Source organism: Bufo bufo, chromosome 3, assembly GCF_905171765.1.
Source record: "Bufo bufo chromosome 3, aBufBuf1.1, whole genome shotgun sequence".
In the NCBI taxonomy this organism is placed as follows: Eukaryota; Metazoa; Chordata; class Amphibia; order Anura; family Bufonidae; genus Bufo; species Bufo bufo.
Genome location: NC_053391.1, coordinates 40,528,722 through 40,545,900, shown reverse-complemented (window position 1 = coordinate 40,545,900; position 17,179 = coordinate 40,528,722). Strand labels below are relative to the sequence as shown.

The window sequence follows — 17,179 nt, the reverse complement described above, 5'->3', positions numbered from 1 at the left end:
CTAGATCGCGCTCTTTCTCCTCACTGCAGGTAACGGGCCCGTAGACTCCTATTGAGCCCGTCTCCTGCAGCGAGGAGAGAGCGTGCGATATGTGAGCGCATCTCTCTACTCTTTCTAGTGGTAAGAGGGGTCTCAGCACTCAGACCTTTGATATGTCTCTGAAAAAAGTGTGGTTTGTGGGCTGAATTAGAAAAAAATGCAGTTTGCCATTGTTTTTGGCCTTAGTTCACAGTACGTTAAAAATGACGTTTTCCGAGACTTTTACTCTGACCTATCCTCAGGATATGTCATCAGTATCTGATTGGTGGGGATCCGACTCCCAGGCCCCCCGCCGATCAGCTGTTTGAGAAGGCACCGGTGCTCACAGTAGCGCCGCGGCCTTCTCGCAGCTTACCAAGCACAGCGCCGTACATTGTATAGTGGCCGTGCTTGATATCGCAGCTTAGCCCTATTCACTTCTATGGGGCTGAGCAGCGCCTAGGCCATGTGACCGACGAATGTGACGTCACCAGCCTAGGCAGAGCTGTGGGTAGGACGCGGCACTACTCGGAGTGTCCCTGCCTTCTTAAACAGCTGATTGGCGGAGGTACCAGGTGTCAGACTACCATCAATCAGATACTGATGACCTATCCAGGATATAGATCATCAGTTACAATATCTCGGAAAAACACCTTTAACCTTATTCTGCGGGGCAGTATGATTATGGCAGTGTGATTTGACATATTTTTATATAATTTTTGTTATGGTTTACTATTTTAAAAAATGAAAAACCTTTAAAACTTTATGTAACTTTTTTAAAGTTTTCCATTGATGGAGCTGTGTGTGGACATTTTTTTTGCAGAATGAGCTGTATTTTTTTTTTATAAATTTTTTTTGTACCATTTTGGGGTACATACAACTTTTTGATCATTTTTAATTATATTTATTGGGGGAGGCAAAGTCACAAAAAAAAAAAACAATTGGCATTGTTTTTTTTTTTACAGCATTTAACGCTCATGATAAATAACATGATATTTTAATATTTCAGAGATTTTTGGATGAGGCAATGCCAGTTATGTTCATTTTTTTTTTTTTATATGGGAAAATTATGTTTTTTTTGGTATTTTTTTATTTATTTTTTTAGTTCCAACCCCTCACCACCCCACCTGAGGATTTCTTCACAATACTTCTGTTTTACAGATTACCTAGGGATTTTACCTTCATCCTGTTATACCATGTGACAGGTGTAGTGAGATGGTGGGTAGGTCCCCCATTTCCATGACACCCAATCAGCACTCGGGGGGATGCATTGTGGTGTGGCTTATCGTGGGACCGTTTCCTGCAGCCTCCAGCACTGGAACTAGCTCTTGAATGGAACAGGAAGCAGACAGCGCTGTTCGAAGTGTAGTGGTCGTGCTGGGTATTGCAGCTCAGCTCCAAATAAAGTGAATAGAAGCTAAAGTGCAGTAACCCGGTCACTTTTGAAGAAGCTGTGCTTCCTTTCTGTACCATTCAAAGTGCTAGTTTTAGCACCGGAGGCTGCAGGGAACAGCTGATTGGTGGGGGTGTCGGACACTCACCGATCCAATATTAATGACCTATCCTTGCGAAAACCCTTTGATGAAATGCAGAGATAGGAGAGGCCAGCGCCGTTTGGGGAAGTTACACAATGACTCTGATGTCCTGAATCAGCAGTGATTGTGACCGCAGTAAACTTTCGCACAGAATGTACATGGTATATGGGTTTCAAGTTCTGGATTGAAAGGTTATGGCCGTTTTAGCGCCTAGTAATGACGCAGCTTAAATTGTCCAGCTGTTTAGGGATTCAGATGTCACTCAGTAGCAGGCTTTAAGTATGTAGAAATTGTAAAGTACTTAAATATGTTACATTTTAATGTAAAAAAAAAAATCTAAAAAAAAATTACTAAAAATCAAATTTACAATTTTCCTTTATTTTCTAATGTTTTTATTCCAGGTAGACTTTACAGCATTTCGTTAAGTAACATATCATCAATAAAACTCTCAACTCAGACAATCATGATGAAATATTGGTGCTACTACGTCAGCCTTCCGACGCTAGTTGTTTTTTCCATAAGAGGGGAAAGGGAAGAAAGAGGCGAGGGGACAGGGCAAGGAGTATTAGGAGCATCTGGGGAAGAAGAAGGAGGGGGTATGGGGGGTTAGTAACGCAACAGAACACCCCGCAAACTGCAGGGTGGGGAGATGCAATTTCCCTTTAAAGGGGTTATCTGAGACTAAAAAATGTCCCCCATATGCCCGGGCCCCTCACACTGAATATACTTACCTGGCTCCCCGCACCCTGTGCCGCTCCTGGACCCCGCACCACCGCAGCTGCTTCTCCCCGTGCGCGGATGAAAATATCATATGCATTGTTTTGGAGACACCAGAGGCATGTTCACATGGCACAATGCGTATTACACCTGAAGTCCATGCCGAATCGGTTCATAACCCACCTCCGTGCTGTAGTTTATAAAACTGAAGCAGCTTCCATAGATAAAAGCAGATGCACACCTACCTTGATGGTATCTGCCACATGCAAATCTGCAGTGCATACGCCCCGGGGTGATGTGGCATAAGAAAGTAAAGTTTACAACCCCTGTGAATGCTATGATGGCGGGCGGCCATACTTGTCACTCAACTAAACAAAATAGGGGGATTAATTGGAGCGGGTGCTCTTTAAATCCAAGAAATAAGCAGACTGCATCTCCCTGTGTCGGTCCCTCTTTGTAATATAACCAGCCTTCCCTCGGCACATATGGTGCACACTGAGTCGTTGTCGTACAGTTAACATTATTTTCATTATTATTTATTTCAGGCTCTGCAGAGTAATCTCAAGTACTGCCTATTACCAAGGAGACTGATCATTAGTAAGAGACTGGCACAATGCTTGCACCCAGCTCTGCCAAGTGGGGTGCACTTAAAAGCTCTCGAGACTTATGAAATCATATTTAAGATCATTGGAACAAAATGGCTGTCCAGAGACCTTTTCCTTTACAGGTAAGCTATTTTTTCTTTGACCCGGCCAATCTTTTTTACTTTAAATCGACTTTCCAAACTTCTATAAAGTACAGAAAGCGCTCAAAAGATGATGCCACCATAGTTCAGTTATTTTTCATTTTCTGTTATCTACCTAACTCTGTGCTGCACCTTTGTTTTGATGCATCTAGGGCTTGCTGTGTATGAGATAATCAATGTAAAGGACTACGGTTTTGATTATTTCTCTCCAATCTATCAGATATTGCCTCTTTTTACACAGCTCTACTACAGACAGACTGATGCTGCATAATCTGCTGCTCACCGTGTGAAAGCCACCCCCTCCAGAGACCTGTAAGGAGGGGGAGAGCACAGCTGTCAATATACTTTAGATAGCTGTCACCTGGCTAGTTTGGCTGATAGCTGTCTTTCCGACTTCCCCATACACGTGCATACGTTTTGTCCATAGAATTAGGGTCCATTCACACGTCCGTTGTTTCTTTCCTGATCTGTTCCGTTTTTTGCGGAACAGATCTGGACCAGATCTGGACCCATTCATTTTCAATGGGTCCTGAAAAAAATCAGACATTGAGCTGTCCGATTTTTTTCAGGACCCATTGAAAATGAATGGGTCCAGATCTGGTCCAGATCTGTTCTGCAAAAAACGGAACAGATCAGGAAAGAAACAACGGATGTGTGAATGGACCCTTAGATGGACACATTTGATGCCCACAACTTTAACATCTCCTAGCCCTTCCACACGGCACATGCAGTGTGAATTGAGCTTTGTCAAAGTCTAAAGAAAGCACGTGTAGCATGGAGAATCATTCTGTTATATATCAGGTATAACTTCCAGTGATTATATCAATTCATGTAGCTACATGTGCACACATGGTGGTCACCCAGACTGGAAGCAGGTGGTTGCTAGGCAACCGGAACTTGCACACCATGCGGAATACTCAAGAAGGAAGAGGTGGGATGGGGTTTTTACCAGAAGAAAAACAAATGTTGATCCTGGCCGATATATATCCTTGGGTTAATAGCCCTGTATATGGAAATATTGAATACTAATGATACTTTGGAAGATACCATCTACTTTTACAGCCCCGTATAGTAATATCTATATAATTATGTACGTGTTCTTGCTTCTTTACAGTTCGGGTCTGTTCCCGCTGCTGTCACATGCAGCAATGTCTGCGAAGCCGCTGCTCCTGGGTCTCTATGAAACGTACTTCCTACCTCTTCAGAGGTCACTGCTTCCCAGTCTCCAGGCCTTCATAACTGGATTACTGCCAGGCCTGGAAGAAGGATCTGAGATTTATGACAGGTAAGTGTATAAACTTCAACTTTTAAAAAAATAATCCTATCGTTTTGTGCCTACAGCTCTTGTGCAGATCTATGCGCCTTCATTATTACAGACCACAAGCAAAATTTTTGATTGTACAATGGCAAGAAGCATTGGACAGAAGGAAGAGAGCACGAAAGCAGGATCAGACTACACATGGTTTGTTTGTAGTCTGTTTCCATGGAGACATATGTCTGCCTAGAAGATATACACATATATATACAAATGGATAGGGGACGTTTAATCAGAAATGTATGAAAAGTTGCTTAATTTTTTTAATTTTTTTTTTCAATGCATTGCGGAAATAAGAAAATGGGTGCAGGAGTGGAAAAACCACAGCATGCAAAACCACATATAAAAGCTACATCCATCAGCCATCACATTAAATCCATGGACAGGAGAAGAGGACAATATTGAGTTTTTGTAGCAGTGGCATCTGCCAAGTGCTGAGATATTTTAGGCAGTAATTGAACAGTCAATTCTTGAAGTTGATTTGTTGGAAGCAATAAAAATGGGCAAGCGTCATGTTCTGAGGGCCAAAATGTGATTGTTAGACAACTGGGTCACAGCCTCTCCAGAATGGCGGATCTTGTAGGATGTTCCTAGTTATGCAGCGGTTAGTACCTACCAAAAGTGGTCAAAGGAAGGACAACTGGTGAACCAGGGTCGTGAGTGCCCAAGGCTCATTGATGGCCATCCGATCAGTGAAGGCCCAACCTCACAAATTAAAGGATCTGCTGCTAATGTCTTGGTTACCAGGACGCCTTCAGAGGTCTTGACAGGTCACAGCTATCTTGACGGCACGAGAAGGAACCACACAAAATTAGGCGGGTGGATTTAATTTATGGTTGATTGGTATACATACACTGACGCTGTACCTTGATTGTGGTTTTCCATATGAGTAGCTCTAGATGTGATTCGTAGAACTGTTTCCCTACAGGGATTTACAAGATCATCTGTCCAGGTGTGCCTCAGTTAGATCCATTTTTGAGAAAGATGGGTGGTAACCAAAATGGCTTCCATTACGACTCCCAAAGGGGATTGTTACCCAGATTTTCCAGACTGGCACACTATCAGATGGACCTAATTATAAAAATGAAACATCTCCACTCTTATGTTGCTTCACATCTAGAAAGTCTGCCGTCCAGCTCCTATTTTGTACATGTGTTTCCTCAGGACGGACATTTTACTCCAGAAGCTGTCCATGGTGGTCGGACAGGAGGTCTTCTTCAGCTCCCTGTGGGGCAGCGTCCTGGTCAGCAGCTCCATCAGACTCCCGGCCTCCCTGTTTGTAGTCAGTCACATCAACAGAGACCTCTCCGCTAACGCACAGGGCTACATGTTGGGGAAAGACAAGCAGCTGGCCGTGAGTATGAATAATGTTCAATAGGCACAGGCATGCTGAGAGTTGTAGTCTCAGTTGAGAAGCCACTAGCTGGGAACAGTTGGTTAGGGTTCGTTGATGAGGATTAGAAAAACATGGCTGCTTTCTTCCAAAAACAGCGCCACACCTGTCCATAGGTTGTGTCTGGTATTGCAGCTGGACTATAGAAGTGAGAGGACCTGAGCTGCAGTACCAGACATAGCCTGTGGACAGGGGTAGTGCTGTTTTTGGAAGAAAACAGCCATATATTTCTAAACCTGGACAACCTCCTTTAAATTATGTTGTAAAACCTGACATAACACAAAAGCTTGTAGGAAAGTCAATTACGTGTGATCTCGCTGATGCCGGTTTGTGCTGACTGGATCACATGGCTTTTTATTCTGTTCCCTGCAGATAAAATCTCTCTGCGTCTCGGTGATGGATTCGAATGTCCTCGTTCAGAGGAACACGCTGGAAATTCTGCTTTTCTTCTTCCCCTTTCACACTTGTTTGGTAAGAAGAGATGTGTGCAGTGCAGACGAGTCAGGCCTCATTCACACAACTGTATTTTGGGTCTGCTTCCAATCGGCTTTTTTTGCGGATCGCACATGGACCCATCAATTTCTGCTCTTCCTAAAAAAATACAGACAGCACACGGATATCATCCAAGTGGCCGTTCTGCTAAATATACAACATCTCCTATTGATGTCCTTTTCTAGTGAAGGGAGTGAGAAAATTGCGGCATGCACACGGGCGGTATCCGTATTTTTCTGGTCTCTGGTTTGCAAACCGCAAAACTAATACGGTCGTGTGCTTGAGTCCTAGAGATTACAGAATTGTATTGTAGTAAACCATATAATACACATAATAGAAGTATAATGTAAACTGCTCAAAAAAATAAAGGGAACACAAATAACACATCCTAGATCTGAGTTAATTAAATATTCTTCTGAAATACTTTGCTCTTTACATAGTTGAATGTGCTGACAACAAAATCACACAAAAATAAAAAAATGGAAATCAAATTTTTTAACCCATGGAGGTCTGGATTTGGAGTCACACTCAAAATTAAAGTGGAAAAACACACTACAGGCTGATCCAACTTTGATGTAATGTCCTTAAAACAAGTCAAAATGAGGCTCAGTAGTGTGTGTGGCCTCCACGTGCCTGTAGGACCTCCCTATAACGCCTGTGCATGCTCCTGATGAGGTGGCGGATGGTCTCCTGAGGGATCTCCTCCCAGACCTGGACTAAAGCATCTGCCAACTCCTGGACAGTCTGTGGTGCAACGTGATGTTGGTGGATAGAGCGAGACATAATGTCCCAGATGTGCTCAATTGGATTCAGGTCTGGGGAACGGGCGGGCCAGTCCATAGCATCAATGCCTTCGTCTTGCAGGAACTGCTGACACACTCCAGCCACATGAGGTCTAGCATTGTCTTGCATTAGGAGGAACCCAGGGCCAACCGCACCAGCATATGGTCTCACAAGGGGTCTGAGGATCTCATCTCGGTACCTAATGGCAGTCAGGCTACCTCTGGCGAGCACATGGAGGGCTGTGTGGCCCTCCAAAGAAATGCCACCCCAGACCATTACTGACCCAATGCCAAACCGGTCATGCTGGAGGATGTTGCAGGCAGCAGAACGTTCTCCACGGCGTCTCAAGACTCTGTCACGTCTGTCACATGTGCTCAGTGTGAACCTGCTTTCATCTGTGAAGAGCACAGGGCGCCAGTGGCAAATTTGCCAATCTTGGTGTTCTCTGGCAAATGCCAAACGTCCTGCACGGTGTTGGGCTGTAAGCACAACCCCCACCTGTGGACGTCGGGCCCTCATATCACCCTCATGGAGTCTGTTTCTGACCGTTTGAGCAGACACATGCACATTTGTGGCCTGCTGGAGGTCATTTTGCAGGGCTCTGGCAGTGCTCCTCCTGTTCCTCCTTGCACAAAGGCGAAGGTAGCGGTCCTGCTGCTGGGTTTTTGGCCTCCTCCACGTCTCCTGATGTACTGGCCTGTCTCCTGGTAGCGCCTCCATGCTCTGGACACTACGCTGACAGACACAGCAAACCTTCTTGCCACAGCTCGCATTGATGTGCCATCCTGGATAAGCTGCACTACCTGAGCCACTTGTGTGGGTTGTAGACTCCGTCTCATGCTACCACTAGAGTGAAAGCACCGCCAGCATTCAAAAGTGACCAAAACATCAGCCAGGAAGCATAGGAACTGAGAAGTGGTCTGTGGTCACCACCTGCAGAACCACTCCTTTATTGCGGGTGTCTTGCTAATTGCCTATCATTTCCACCTGTTGTCTATCCCATTTGCACAACAGCATGTGAAATTGATTGTCACTCAGTGTTGCTTCCTAAGTGGACAGTTTGATTTCACAGAAGTGTGATTGACTTGGAGTTACATTGTGTTGTTTAAGTGTTCCCTTTATTTTTTTGAGCAGTGTATGATAATAGTGTTGACATTTAGCAAATTATATAACAGAACTGCAAGTATAACACTGTAATACAACTCTAAAATGTAAAATAATATAGTATAACGTAATATTATATAACTGTAATACAACTCTAAAATGTAAAATAATATAGTATATCAACAGAATATTATATACCAGTGTAATACAACATTATAATGTAAAATAATATAGTATAACATAATGTATAACCGTGTTAGAGAACAGTCAAAAAAAACTGCTTAGCTGAGCTCTTATAATGCAGTAAGACAGTTTATTTTTCCTACATCAGATGACAATTCAGTGTAAAAACTACCTTTTACCAGATACCAAATTGTCAATGCAACCTCTACAGAGCTAGAATACAGGATGTAACTCAGGATCAGTACAGGATAAGTAATGTAATGTATGTACATAGTGACTGCACCAGCAGAATAGTGAGTGCAGCTCTGGAGTATAATACAGGATGTAACTCAGGATCAGTACAGGATAAGTAATGTAATGTATGTACATAGTGACTGCACCAGCAGAATAGTGAGTGCAGCTCTGGAGTATAATACGGGATGTAACTCAGGGTCAGTACAGGATAAGTAATGTAATGTATGTACACAGTGACTCCTCAGGCAGAATAGTGAGTGCAGCTCTGGAGTATAATACAGGATGTAACTCAGGATCAGTACAGGGTAAGTAATGTAATGTATGTACACAGTGACTCCACCAGCAGAATAGTGAGTGCAGCTCTTGAGTATAATGCAGGATGTAACTCAGGATAAGTAATGTAATGTATGTACACAGTGACTCCACCAGCAGAATAGTGAGTGCAGCTCTGGAGTATAATACAGGATGTAACTCAGGATCAGTACAGGATAAGTAATGTAATGTATGTACAAAGTGACTGCACCAGCAGAATAGGGAGTACAGCTCTGGAGTATAATACAGGATGTAACCTAGCATCAGGACAGGATAATGTAATGTAATGTATGTACACAGTGACTGCACCAGCAGAATAGTGAGTGCAGCTCTGGAGTATAATACAGGATTGGAGTCGGGAAGGAATTTTTTATTCCCCTAAAGTGAGGAAAATTGGCTTCTACCTCACAGGGTTTTTTTTTGCCTTCCTCTGGATCAACTTGTAGGATGACAGGCCGAACTGGATGGACAAATGTCTTTTTTCGGCCTTATGTACTATGTTACTATGTTAGGATGTAACTTGAGATAAGTAATGTAATGTACAGGGTTTTGAGGTCTGTAATACCCCTTGCAGTGATGTTTACAGTGAGTCTTGTGACATTTTTTGCAGGATTCTGGGGATTGCCCTATGTCACTTCATCGGAAAGATCTTGTTCACATCCTGTCTTGCGCCATCCAGACTGTGCTGAGGCGGGACATGTCACTCAACAGAAGGCTATTTGCCTGGCTGCTAGGTAGGTTTGTTAAAGACACATGTGCCAAGTAGAGATGTAGCAGTTTGACTCTATGTGATATCACATTGCGATTGTATGGCACCTCTGGGGCCATAGTGGTAAATGTGTATTATCGTAATTTATAGATGTTGCACTGGATTAGGAAAACATGTCCGCTTTCTTCTAGAAACTGCAGCACACCTGCCCATGCCACGTTGAAGTGAATGAGGCGGAGGCGCAGAATAATGGTGTATAGGCAGTCACCGGCCGGCCGACACTATTCTGTTTCCTTCTCTCCTTAGCTTGATAGTTTGGAAATTTACAGACCCCTCCCCGAATACAAACATTCCAGTCCTGTGCCCTCTTAACCCAAACCGGCCTCACCCCTCCCAACCACCTGTACAAGGGAAAAGATATGAAGCGTCAGAGCTCGTGCACAAATCTAGAGAGGCAGCCATACTGATCAGACGCATAGCACAGACGACTGCCTTCTGCACAGTACAAAATCTGGATGAAAAGAAAAGCATACTGTGAGATTATTTTAATCCGGCATCTGATATTCCATGTGAATAAGCCCTAAATGTTCTCCTTTTTTTTTATTTTTTTGGGGAACTGCAGCACTCTTACCCATGGTCTGTCTGAAATTTCAGCTCAGGCCTTTACACTTGAATGGAGCAAGCTGCAATACCAAATGCAGCCCATGGGAAAGAGTGGCGCTAATTCTATAAAATAATAATAATAGTAATAATAAAATAAAAAATGGAGTCTTTTATCTAATCCCTGTTAGTCTCTTTTCAATCTCGAGAGATTGTTTGTCAGCACTTTTCGACAACAACGTCTAATAATCCTGAATTTCTGATAATCCAGTAATACTTTACTATTCGCAGGCGAGGTTTTTCAAGTTGAGAATACAGCATCTGCAGACCACGAGTTTTATACTACCTATTGCAGTGTAGTCATTCTCATCATATGATACATATTACAGGGATTCTGCATGCTTCATAAATAAAGTTAATTGAATCAAGGACTTAGGCCTATAACAAGGCAAGTCGTTTAAACAGTAGTGCTAATGCTGTTAAAAGTCGCGGTATAATATGTGGGGGTCTTGGGCAGCAAAGTGGTTAATAGGTACATCACTAGTGGTCTAGGATAGTGAAGTGGTCAGACGCACTGTTGTCTTATTTATTGAAACTACCGTATTTTTCGCTTTATAATGACGCACTGTTATGGGGGGATCTGTGGATGATGCACTGTTATAGGGGGATCTGTGGATGACGCACTGTTATAGGGAGATCTGTGGATGACGCACTGTTATGGGGGGATCTGTGGATGACGCACTGTTATAGGGGGATCTGTGGATGACGCACTGTTATAGGGGGATCTGTGGATGACGCACTGTTATGGGGGGATCTGTGGATGACGCACTGTTATAGGGGGATCTGTGGATGACGCACTGTTATGGGGGGATCTGTGGATGACGCACTGTTATGGGGGGATCTGTGGATGACGCACTGTTATAGGGGGATCTGTGGATGATGCACTGTTATGGGGGGATCTGTGGATGACGCACTGTTATGGGGGGATCTGTGGATGACGCACTGTTGTGGGGGGATCTGTGGATGACGCACTGTTGTGGGGGGATCTGTGGATGACGCACTGTTGTGGGGGGATCTGTGGATGACGCACTGTTGTGGGGGGATCTGTGGATGACGCACTGTTATGGGGGGGATCTGTGGATGACGCACTGTTATGGCGGGGATCTGTGGATGACGCACTGTTATGGGGGGGGATCTGTGGATGACGCACTGTTATGGGGGAGAATCTGTGGATGACGCACTGTTATGGGGGGAGAATCTGTGGATGACGCACTGTTATGGGGGGGGAATCTGTGGATGACGCACTGTTATGGGGGGGGAATCTGTGGATGACGCACTGTTATGGGGGGATCTGTGGCTGACGCACTGTTATGGGGGGATCTGTGGCTGACGCACTGTTATGGGGGGATCTGTGGATGACGCACTGTTATGGGGGGATCTGTGGATGACGCACTGTTATGGGGGGATCTGTGGATGACGCACTGTTATGGGGGGATCTGTGGATGACGCACTGTTATGGGGGGATCTGTGGATGACTCACTGTTATGGGGGGATCTGTGGATGACGCACTGTTATGGGGGATCTGTGGATGACGCTGATGGGCGATCTGTAGATGGAACTGTTATGGGGGATCTGTGGATGGAACTGTTATGGGGGATCTGTGGATGGAACTGTTATGGGGGATCTGTGGATGACGCTGATGGGCGATCTGTGGATGACACTGATGGGGGATCTCTGGATGACACTGATGGGGGATCTGTGGATGACACTGATGGGGGATCTGTGGATGACACTGATGGGGGATCTGTGGATGACACTGATGGGGGATCTGTGGATGACACTGATGGGGGATCTGTGGATGACACTGATGGGGGATCTGTGGATGACACTTATGTCATCCACAGATCCCCATAAGTGTCATCTACAGATCCCCCATCAGATGCATCAGTGTGGAGGGAGGAGGCGGAGACGCTCATGGCGGGGCCCGGTGCAGTGATTCTAATCGAATACACCGGGCCCCGCAGCTGTTAAGTACATTCAATCCGATACATATCTTAATGTATACCGCACTGTTCTGTACTTACTGTAGTACCGTATGTATAGCATTAAGACCGCGCAGACCGGTAGCTCCCTCGGTCATGCGCCGCCTGCCGCAGCTCCCTCCTCAGGCGCTGCCTGCCTGCTTATCTCACTTTATGAATGAACAGGCAGGCGGCGCATGACCGAGGGAGCTGCCTGTCTGCGCCGTCTTAATGCTATACATACGGTACTACAGTAAGTACAGAACAGTGCGGTATACATTAAGATATATATCGGATTGAATGTACTTAACAGCTGCGGGGCCCGGTGTATTAGATTAGAATCACTGCACCGGGCCCCGCCATGAGCGTCTCCGCCTCCTCCCTCCACACTGATACTTCGCTGGCCGCGCTGTGCAGCATAGCGGCCAGCGAAGTATCCGCTTTATAAGACGCACAGCCATTTTCCCCCCACTTTTGGGGGGGAAAAAGTGCGTCTTATAAAGCGAAAAATACGGTTAAATATGGTTAAATTCTGTCTGAATGCAGCCACCACTAGGGGGAGCTCACTGCATGTAGATTTATGAATACATGTGGGCTCAGCTGGTGGCTGCCTGCTAAGATTGATGAATGATAGAGGATCCCTATGCTCCTCTTATGAACTGGGTCCTAAACTTTTATTTTCTCTGTGCAGGAACTAATATAAAAGGGAGCTTTGTGGCTCCAGAGCTGAAAGCCACATCCGGAGAAGAAGAATACGGTTCTGCCTTTTTTGCAAAATACTCCAAAGATTTTTTAGTCCAAGTAAGTACAACCTCCATCGTCCTCCATTCTCGGAAATGTACTGCTATCATTTACTAATCATACAATTCTAAGAGTGCTTTCATTGTATGAGCCTTTGAGTTCATTGTGGGGGGTCCACTGTTGAGGACCCCCCTCTAAAAGCCACCGCAAAAACTAGTTACAAAATAATGTCTCTCTTTGGAGGAGCCAATGCATCTATTTAATATATGGGCAGCCTATTGTAAATTGTGTAATGCTTCATTTGTCCTGTGGAGGCACTGTAGTTAAATCGAATACAGGAAATTACAGCTGACTGCTAGGAGACCCTTCATTTATTAGAAGAAGATTAAAGCCAAATAAAATGAGTTGGGTTCTTCCTGACAACCCTAGGAGTCTGAATAATCCATAATTTTCAATAAAATGCCTCACCACCCAGTCCTGAGAATTCTAGATTAGTTCTAGTCTTGTTTCAGTTTTTTGTTTTTTTTGTTTTTGTTTTTGTTTTTTGTAACTTTTTATTTGCCAGCAGTGAAGTTTGCTAAGTTTGACTCCCCCTGGTGGAGAAATAAGGAACAGCCGCTGCATACAATATTGTTGCTTTCCTGCACTTACTTCTTTGGCACTGTGCAATGTGACACAAAGGGGGGAAGGGTGTTAAATACATAAGTTATATAGGTTTATTTTTATTACCGCAGGCACTGATGCAGATTTTACACCAGAATATCCTGTATTCAGACACAGAACAAGGTCTCCAGGTCTATCTGAAGCCCTTTCGCATCCTCGTCAGTCTTCTGGACAAGCCAGAGCTAGGTAACGTGAGTGGCTGAGAACACGCTCATCTCTTTCTTACATCTCTGCCGTGACCCCTGTAGTGCCGAGTCATCCCCTCCCCCAAGAATCCCTGTCTGGAGTAGCCTATAGATTTACCATAAATGTTAATAGTCGTAATACCCCTTTAACAACACCGACAGACTGAGAGCCGATGTATGTTCGCTCACACTGACTGGATGCAGCTGTGAGAAGTAATCGAGCAGTAGAAGTTTTTAGAGTCTGAAGGCAAACAGCAAGTCTTTTTTTTTCCACTGACAGCAAGCAGAGATCTTGAAAATGGCGAAGAATAGCAATACGACTACATCAGAACGTTGCAGACCTTTTCATTAATAGTGCTGTTGGTTTTATAAAACTAATTGTCATACATCATGTTAGGGATATAGCATTAAAGGGTTTGTCCAGGAGGTAAAGAACTTAGCTGCTTCCTTCCATAAATGGCGCCACGCCTGTCCATGGGTTGGTTGCGGTATTGCAGATGAAGCTAATTCACTTCAGTGGCACTGAGCTGCAATACCAGGCGCTGCTGGGAAATTGAACACTTCCTGCCACTTTGTGATCAGCCTAGACCTTTCTAGCAAGTAGAGATTGCCAGAAAGCGGAGCACCCCATTAAAACTGGAGAACCGCGTGAGAAAAATCAGCTGTAAGAAATTGAGGGTAGCCAGTCCCCTGCCCACCGTCGCGTCCTCGTCAGCGCATTATGTAGGATGACGCAATATGTTGTGTCCCGCAGGTCCTCCGTTGGTGGAAGTTTTGTTCCTGGAAGTGATCCGAGCCTTTTATGCCTACTGCAGAGATGCCCTGGGGACGGATATAAAGCTGAGCTATGGCCAGAGCGGCAGCCAGCTCATAAGGTATTCGGAGCAATGCAGAGATTCGCCACAATCGCGGTCTTTGTGTTTTGTGCAGCACGATCATGGGGTTTCTGGGTTTGGAGGGTCACCCCTAGAGAGAATTTACTTCTGGGTCTTTTTCTTATAAAACACATCATGGGAAAGTCTCAGAACCTGACAGTTATGTAGAGAGGAGCAGCGGTTCTGCCTAGGCGCCGCTTATCTCTTCTTGCAGAAGAGATATGTCCCAGATCGCTTTCTTCTGTGCCACCCTGACACTTCTCATCCAAAACCTGTTTGATTGCCATGGGTATCTCCGTCCCTCCTTCACCACTGTCATCATGTCGTCCCCCACCCCCCGTGTCTTCTGTTTTCCAGTGCAATTAAAGAAAATAAGAACGCCTCTGAAATCGTGAAAACGGTCAATCTCTTCATCACCTCCCTCAGCTCGGACTTCCTGTGGGATTACATGACCGTGTGCTTCGAGCACAGCTTCAGGTACGTGCGCCTCCCCGTTGCATCTGTCCATGCTGGGACTTGTAGTTCCATCACTTACAGGGACCGCTGTTGAACTGAAGATCTGTTTGTCAGATGGAGGAGGCTGTGAAATGGGGCCGACATTTATCTACTCTTTCCTTACAGAAAAAATGGGGACAGCGGTGACCCCAAGTACGTGGGACGAGCTCCTTGTGTGTCTGAGATCTGCACTCTGCTGGTCTTCCTACTCGACGTCATTCCTCTGGTAAGAGCATTCAGGGACCTTAAAGGGGTTCTCCGGTCTTATCCATAAATAAAGATTAAAGATGTTTTCTGGGGCTTAACTATTGATGATCTTTTATTAAGATAGGTCACCAATATCAGATCTGTGGGGGTCTGACTCCTGGGACCCCTGACGATCAGATGATAGAAGGAGCAGCAGCATGCTGGGATTAGCACAGCTACGCGCAATGTGAACAGGACAGCTTGCAGTACCTTTCCCGGCCACTACGCTGTGTACGGAGCTGGGCTAGTTCCAGCGAGCTGTGGCTTCTTCGACTATGGGGGTAATTTATTATCCAGAAATACTGGCGCAGATTGCTGTGCAATGGTTAGTTGCGCCACAAACTGCGACTTTTCCCTGCTCACGCCAAGTCTAAAAAATGGGGCTGGGAAGGGGATGGGCCGGCAGGCCCGTCTCATTCATCATTTTCTACACCTCTTTTAGGCAGATCCACCGCCAGATATAGGGGTCATTTTAGACACTGGACTTAATAAAGGACCCCCTGTGTATAGATTATAAAAAACTGCCCAAAATGACAAGGCTTCTTTCATAGTGTCTACAGCAGCAGCACAGTCCCTTCCATAACAATGGCGTAATAAGGACTGTGTTCCATACCCCACAATTTGCCAAGTGGTACAATTAATATTGGACAAACACACAGGCAAAGGAATTGGGGTGACAGATATAGGAACCAAGGGGGTCATTTATTAAGAATGGATCTGCCCAAGTTATCCAGAGGCGCCAGCCTCTACATAACTACGGCGCATCCACTGCCTGTCTAAATGTACTTCAGCTTCCCTGCTGGCTTACATTTAGACCATTTTCTACACCTAGAAAATGATAAATGAGAAGGGCCTGCCGTCCCGTCCCCTTCCCCGCCACTTGGTGTGAGTGGCGGAAAGTTGCAGAGTGGCAACAGATATATGCCAGAATAGTGGCGTATGTCACTTAGTAAAGGACCCCCCAAATCTCCATAATCCCAACCCGTTTACCCAATGCTATTGGTCCATCAGGGAATAAATGAAAAGATGAGATTACCAAATATAACACTGCCATTCACAGAACGGATGGCGCTTAATACTGACACAGTCCCGTCGGTATAGAAACAGTTGCCTCGGTGTAAACCCTGAGCAATGTGCTTAGTGAATAATTCCCACATGAGATAGTATGCCTCAGTATACAGTGTTAGGGTCCATTCACAGGTCCGCATAATGGATACGCCTCCATTCCACAATTTTGCAGAACGGGTGCGGACCCATTCATTTCAATGGGGCTGCAGAAGACGCGGACAGCACACCATGTGCTGTCCGCATCCTCACTTTCGTTCCGCGGCCCTGCAAAAAAATAGAGCATGTCCTATACTTGTCTGCAGCCACGGTCAAGAATAGGCATTTCTATCATAGTGCCAGCCATGTGCAAAATGCGGAACACACATGGCTGGTGTCTGTGTTTTGCGGATCCGCAATTTGCGGAGCGCAAAACAGTTGCACACGTGTGAATGGACCCTAAGGAGGTAAGGTATAGATGCTGCTGCAGGTGCCACACTGAGTAATGTCCCTTATGGGTTGGTAGGCATTATCCAAGAAGGGGTAATTAAGGATAAGTGGGATTAGTGGCAAGACCCCTGTAAATCCCGGCGACCTCTTTAATTATTATACCTGTCTCCCCTCCTGACATGGCTTGTTTTAGTAAATGCTTGTATTCCCCATGGAATAACCATTCTGGAGCACGTTTTCTTATAACTGTAAATTGTGTGATTCCTCTGTTATTCCTGCTGGAATTTTATCAATAAATGACAACTGCAGGTTTTTTTCA

At 45.0% G+C, this 17,179-nt stretch overlaps 1 protein-coding gene across 3 annotated transcripts in view; it reads left to right on the top strand.

Annotated features, from left to right (window-relative positions):
* Positions 1-17,179, top strand: part of DOP1B (DOP1 leucine zipper like protein B) — a 113,720-nt gene that overhangs the window by 35,589 nt on the left and 60,952 nt on the right. For all 3 annotated transcript variants that reach the window (XR_005777423.1, XM_040423117.1, XM_040423116.1), the window contains exons 3-12: positions 2,816-2,997; positions 4,130-4,300; positions 5,495-5,684; positions 6,096-6,194; positions 9,442-9,565; positions 12,853-12,962; positions 13,637-13,751; positions 14,505-14,625; positions 14,983-15,102; positions 15,247-15,346. Coding sequence is in view for 2 of the 3 variants with exons in the window: in XM_040423117.1 (XP_040279051.1) it covers positions 2,816-2,997; positions 4,130-4,300; positions 5,495-5,684; positions 6,096-6,194; positions 9,442-9,565; positions 12,853-12,962; positions 13,637-13,751; positions 14,505-14,625; positions 14,983-15,102; positions 15,247-15,346 (1,332 nt within the window). In the remaining variant the exon portion in view is untranslated. The remainder of the gene's footprint in view (positions 1-2,815; positions 2,998-4,129; positions 4,301-5,494; positions 5,685-6,095; positions 6,195-9,441; positions 9,566-12,852; positions 12,963-13,636; positions 13,752-14,504; positions 14,626-14,982; positions 15,103-15,246; positions 15,347-17,179) is intronic.